The 5,038-nt window shown below is 40.9% G+C and overlaps 1 protein-coding gene across 6 annotated transcripts in view; it reads right to left on the bottom strand.

Annotated features, from left to right (window-relative positions):
• CEBPZOS (CEBPZ opposite strand) overlaps window positions 1–5,038 on the bottom strand; it is a 36,271-nt gene that overhangs the window by 1,681 nt on the left and 29,552 nt on the right. For 4 of the 6 annotated variants that reach the window (XM_070476870.1, XM_020890032.2, XM_020890033.2 and 1 more), the window contains exons 2-4: window positions 1,792–1,907; window positions 722–766; window positions 6–90 (exon numbers count right to left, since the gene is read on the bottom strand). In XM_070476870.1, the coding sequence (XP_070332971.1) occupies window positions 8–90; window positions 722–766; window positions 1,792–1,906 (243 nt within the window). In that variant the 5' untranslated portion in view covers window position 1,907 and the 3' untranslated portion in view covers window positions 6–7. Of the gene's footprint in view, window positions 1–5; window positions 91–721; window positions 767–1,791; window positions 1,908–3,312; window positions 3,411–3,436; window positions 3,620–5,038 lie in introns of those variants that run through there. The other 2 variants (XM_020890035.2, XM_070476871.1) reach the window with 2 other exon arrangements.

Below are 5,038 nucleotides of genomic sequence, written 5' to 3'. Positions count from 1 at the left end.
CTTACTCCTAATTTTTACTGCTCAGCCATTTTTCTTGATCTTGCTCTCTGATTCCATACATTCCAGAGTGTTCAATGGATTTGTAATAAACTATAAATAAAATAGCTGTCATTTATAAAATCATGTAAAAGTATTAAACTATACTGAGAAAAAAAAATCAAGCTTTTCCCCCTTATTTCTGCACAATAAAGTGAAAAAGACGACAGGATACATATGTTGTGTGTAAGCTCTAGCATCTCTAATCTCTACTAATTCTTGTAATGAACACTATTAACTAAGCATTACTTTATACCAGATACTGTTCAAAGTAATTACATAACATTATCTTTCTTAATCCTTATAACAATTCATGAGATGGGCATTATTATCTCTACATGATGGAGAAAGAAAAAGCTCCAAGAAGGTAGCAAACCAGATGTGAGTTTTAAGCAGTGATTTGATTCCCATCACCCTCAGATAAGTCTCATTCCAAAGTCTACATTCTTAACCCACTGGAAGAATTAAGAATCCAGCCCATCACTGGGATTAACTCATTGGGTAACTGCAATGAGAATTTTCTCCACTGTGTTCTTCAAAAGTAGGGAAAATAGAGATGAACAGTATTTTTGGAAACTGACATTAAAAAAAAGTGATTTAACTCTTAATTGGTCATAAATAATTTGTAAAGGTTACCTGAAGAACTTGCTTTGTACACACACATTTTACTTAAGGAAAAACATACCTTCTAAAATGAAGGGGAATTTTTTGCTCATTGTATGCCTGAAATCTAATGAAAAAAAAAAGTCTTAAAATTAGGCATGATTAGAAATTCACTGCATTAACACGTGGAGCCATAATTTAGTGCTAGCCTTAGGGTAAGATAGGAATCCTATAAATTAGAGAAACTGTCTTTTTAAAATAGGGTCAAAACTGCACTTTATAGGTAGTCTTCCATAGTTATTTTGGAGTTTCTAAGATTTGACCTATATATATGATGTAATTTATCTCAAAATGGTGTTTTAAAAGCAGATTTTCAGTGTTAATGTGAAATTCCCTTGTGTAATTTTATGAACTGTTTTATGGGTGCCATTTTACCTTGATAGAGAGTTAGAAATAAGACTGTACTACACCGAATTTTTGAAGTTGACCTTAAACCTTAGTTTGCTTTTAAACACCATTTGTATGTTTTCTTTTATACCCTTATGTCCTTTAAGATAAATGACAGGTTTCAAAGATGGCCAGCACCCGGACTACTATTCCCTGCTTGAGGAAGGGAAGTAGCACTTGCTGAGTTTAAAAGTTGAGGCTATAATACGGAATTTCCCCACAAAATGTCAGAGCACTTTCAGTGATGGCCAGTGGCGTAAGAAAGGCTTTTAGTGCCTGATGCTGAAGAAGAGGAAGAACTCTAACCTGCGCAACTGGTTACCTGACACTTCAGCTCTGCCACTTGTTTTCTCAGCTTGTCAAACAATGAGGTGTAATGGACGGGCTGGGTTTTTTCCATCTATACTCCCAAACTAACCCAGACCAAGGATACCTACTCCCATTGGGAGTATTGGGAAAATCCATGTAAGTATGAAACAATTTCCTTAGTCTAAAGACATCTAACTTTTGGCGGTGGGGGAGAAGTCAGTCATTTATTCTGTAATACCAATAATTAACACCTAACTTCTTCCCCTTGTGCCCATAAAATGCCTAATACATTGACTCTGAAGAAGCAGTTTCTCCAAAAAAGACATTTAACCTAAACTGTGTTAGTGAACTGTACACCCCCCCTAAAAAACACTGTAATTTCTGAATTATGATTACCTTGGCTTGTGTTCATCTTATTAAACAAAAAATATGCTCCAAAAACGCCCATAAGTTCAGCTACTAATACTCCTTTAAAGATCTTCTTTGCCAGTGGATCCATAGAACGGGACATCCTAAGTTTAACAAATAAATGTAAACCTGAATAAATATATTCAAATTTAGTAACACTGAACTTCAGTACATTTCAATAGTTTGAATGATTACATAGGAATAAAACCCCAAAGTTAGTGTATCCAAGTTGTATTAGACATGTCTCACTTTCCTAGTTTTCAATCTCCATGCCTAAGGTGCACAGTGAACCAGAGACATGATTAGAGAAAGCAGAGAGGAGACAAAATTGAAGGCACTGTGAAAACTAAATTTATGGAACTAAGATTTTTAAACTGCCTAAGAATATAGAATGGTGGGAGATAAGAGTAAATCATTTTAGCTGAACTAGGAATTAAGTTCTAATAAGCATGATATGTGGAGTTCTTTATGAAGTAGCCTACAAAAGCAAGATTATGGTTATATCAATACATGTTTTATAGCTGGAAGTTTTCATTTATGTAATATATTGAAGTATGTGCTATAGTTCTGGGCATTTTATATAAAGATGAGCAATAAACTGGTTCTTGCTCCTAAGGAGTTGCTATTCTAAGTTTTTTCAAACTAATCACATCACCCAAAAGGCTTGTTAAAAATGCACATTCTTTGTTGACTTCCCTGGCAGTCCAGTGGTAAAGACTCCATGCTTCCAGTGCAGGGGAAGCACGTTCAATAATTGGTTGGGAAACTTAAGATACCACGTGCCATGAGGCAAAGCAAAAAAATAAAAAGCATATTCTTGGGACTCAACAGGCAATTCCCCAATCCCCATATCTGATTCAGCAAGTCTAGGGTTGGCGCCCCATGACCTGCCCTTTTACAGACAACTCAAAGTGACTTTTATACAAGAGGCTCCTGGACCACGTGGGGAAAACTCTGACCACGATCACCCACTAAGTGGTAAGACTAGACTTCAACTCTTGATTCTCTCCCTGTATTATAAAATAAAAGCCCATCAGAAGAAAGTGCTTGAGCCTTTATTCTTTCACGAAGGTAAAAGCTAACAAGGAAAGATCTATATAACAAGAAAATAGCATATATGACTCTCACTGAATAAATGAAATATAGACCAAAGTTTTTACTCTGCCTCAACGTCAAGAAGCCCAGGAGAACCAGTGGTTTTTAAACTCAGGATTTCAGCATTGTCCTGTGTATGCCCTTTCACACTTCCATTCTCTGTGTGAAGTGGCACAACCTGTAATACTCCACAGCCCCAGCTCTCCTCTCATTCCACTCAATTTTGGCTCCAACAGTCTGAGGCTGGGGGTAATTAAACACTGGACTTCAGTACTAATATCCTTACCAGGTGTACCTCCCACCCCACCCCCAAGATCCCTTCTCTCATTTTGACAATGTGATCACCCTGAGGCCTAAAAGATTATAAAACTTTATTCATACCTAAGAGAAATGAAGCAGAAGTTTAAAACTTACACATAACTAACAGGCAGTGAGGGAGTAGGAAGGAAGATTTGTTTTCCTTTGTCTACTGCTAAACATTACATTATGGGCTGTGCATTGCAGGCCTCCCTGGTAGCCCAGCTGGTGAAGAACCCACCTGCAATGTGGGAGACCCCAGTGTGATTCCTGGGTTAGGAAGATCCACTGGAGATGGGACAGGCTACCCACTCCAGTATTCTTGGGCTTCCCTGGTAGCCCAGCTGGTGAAGAACCCACCTGCAATGTGGAAGACCCCAGTGTGATTCCTGGATTGGGAAGATCCCCTGGAGAAGGGATAGACTACCCACTCCAGTATTCTTGGGCTTCCCTGGTAGCCCTGGTGAAGAACCCACCTGCAGTGTGGGAGACCCCAGTGTGATTCCTGGGTTGGGAAGATCCCCTGGAGAAGGGACAGGCTGCCCACTCCAGTATTCTTGGGCTTCCCTGGTGGCTCAGCTGGTAAAGAATCTCCCTCCAATGTGGGAGACCTGGGTTTGATCCCTGGGTGGGAAGATCCCCTGGAGGAGAGACAGCATGGCAACCCATTCCAGTATTCTTGCCTGGAGAATCCCCATGGACAGGAGCCTGGGGGTAGCCTGTAGTCCATGGGATCCCAAAGAGTCAGACATGACTAACAGGCTGTACATTTACTGCCACGAAATAAGCCATAACCAGCACAGGACCTATCTTGGGGTTATTTTTTAATGTTCAAGTGGTGGGAAAAAAAACCAAAACAAACCCACAAAGCCAGCCTTGCAGCCAGATCCAGAGAGTAAGGAATTCAAGTTGAATTCTGTTTTGTTAGGAAAGCAAGGATAAAGATTCAAAAAAGTAAAGTCCATAAATAAGTTTTTAAAAGACAAGAAAAAAGTAAAGTTCAAATAACACTGTAAAGCATATACCTTTCTTAAAAACAGACCTATGTACATTTCACATTCCAAGTCCCTCAGCTTCAGAAAAGGTGTTCAACTGATAAACAACTGATAAAACCAATTTAATGAACACCAAAGGCATACCATTCCACGACAAGTTACTAACTGGTGGAGATGGAATAAGATTAGACAACATTTTTGGATAATGGTGGAACTCAGGTGACATTTTAAAATAAACCAGTCCTGAGAGTTCCCTGGTGGCCTAGTGGTTAGGATTCCGAACTTTCACTGCTGTAGCAGGGGTTTAATCCCTGCAGCTGAGATCTGGCAAGCAGGGCAAAGCCAAAAATAAATAAATAATAAAGCAATCATATGGTGGGCTGGGAAAAAAGCAGGGCTGTGAGTCATAAGGTTAACATTACGCAGGGCTGAGACGCTAACTCCGGATGCACAAGCTTAAGACAAATAAGCATGTTGCCTCCAAAAAATCCTCAGCTCTGCACCATAGCCGGCAGTGGACACCGCTCAGCGTCTCCAAACAACATTGCAAACAGCAAGGTCTTTCCTTCCTCTCTAGACAACAAGGCTTCCCAGCTCTGACCCTGGATTCAATGCACAAAAGCAGCTTTTCCAAGTTTCCAGTGTCAAGAGCCAAGCAACCAACAAGGCCCCCACGCGTGGTCTCAGGCTGGCTACCAGGGATCCTCAGCCCCTCGCGGCCCCCGCATCCCCGGTGCCCGGGCTCCTGCCATCTCCCCAGCTCCCGGGTTCTTCCCGACCCGCCGGGACTCCCAGCACACTCCGGCCCGGCCCGGTGCCCACACGCACGCTCAGCACACGGAGCACTG

Source organism: Odocoileus virginianus, chromosome 2, assembly GCF_023699985.2.
Source record: "Odocoileus virginianus isolate 20LAN1187 ecotype Illinois chromosome 2, Ovbor_1.2, whole genome shotgun sequence".
In the NCBI taxonomy this organism is placed as follows: Eukaryota; Metazoa; Chordata; class Mammalia; order Artiodactyla; family Cervidae; genus Odocoileus; species Odocoileus virginianus.
This window is presented reverse-complemented; position numbering and strand designations above follow the sequence as displayed.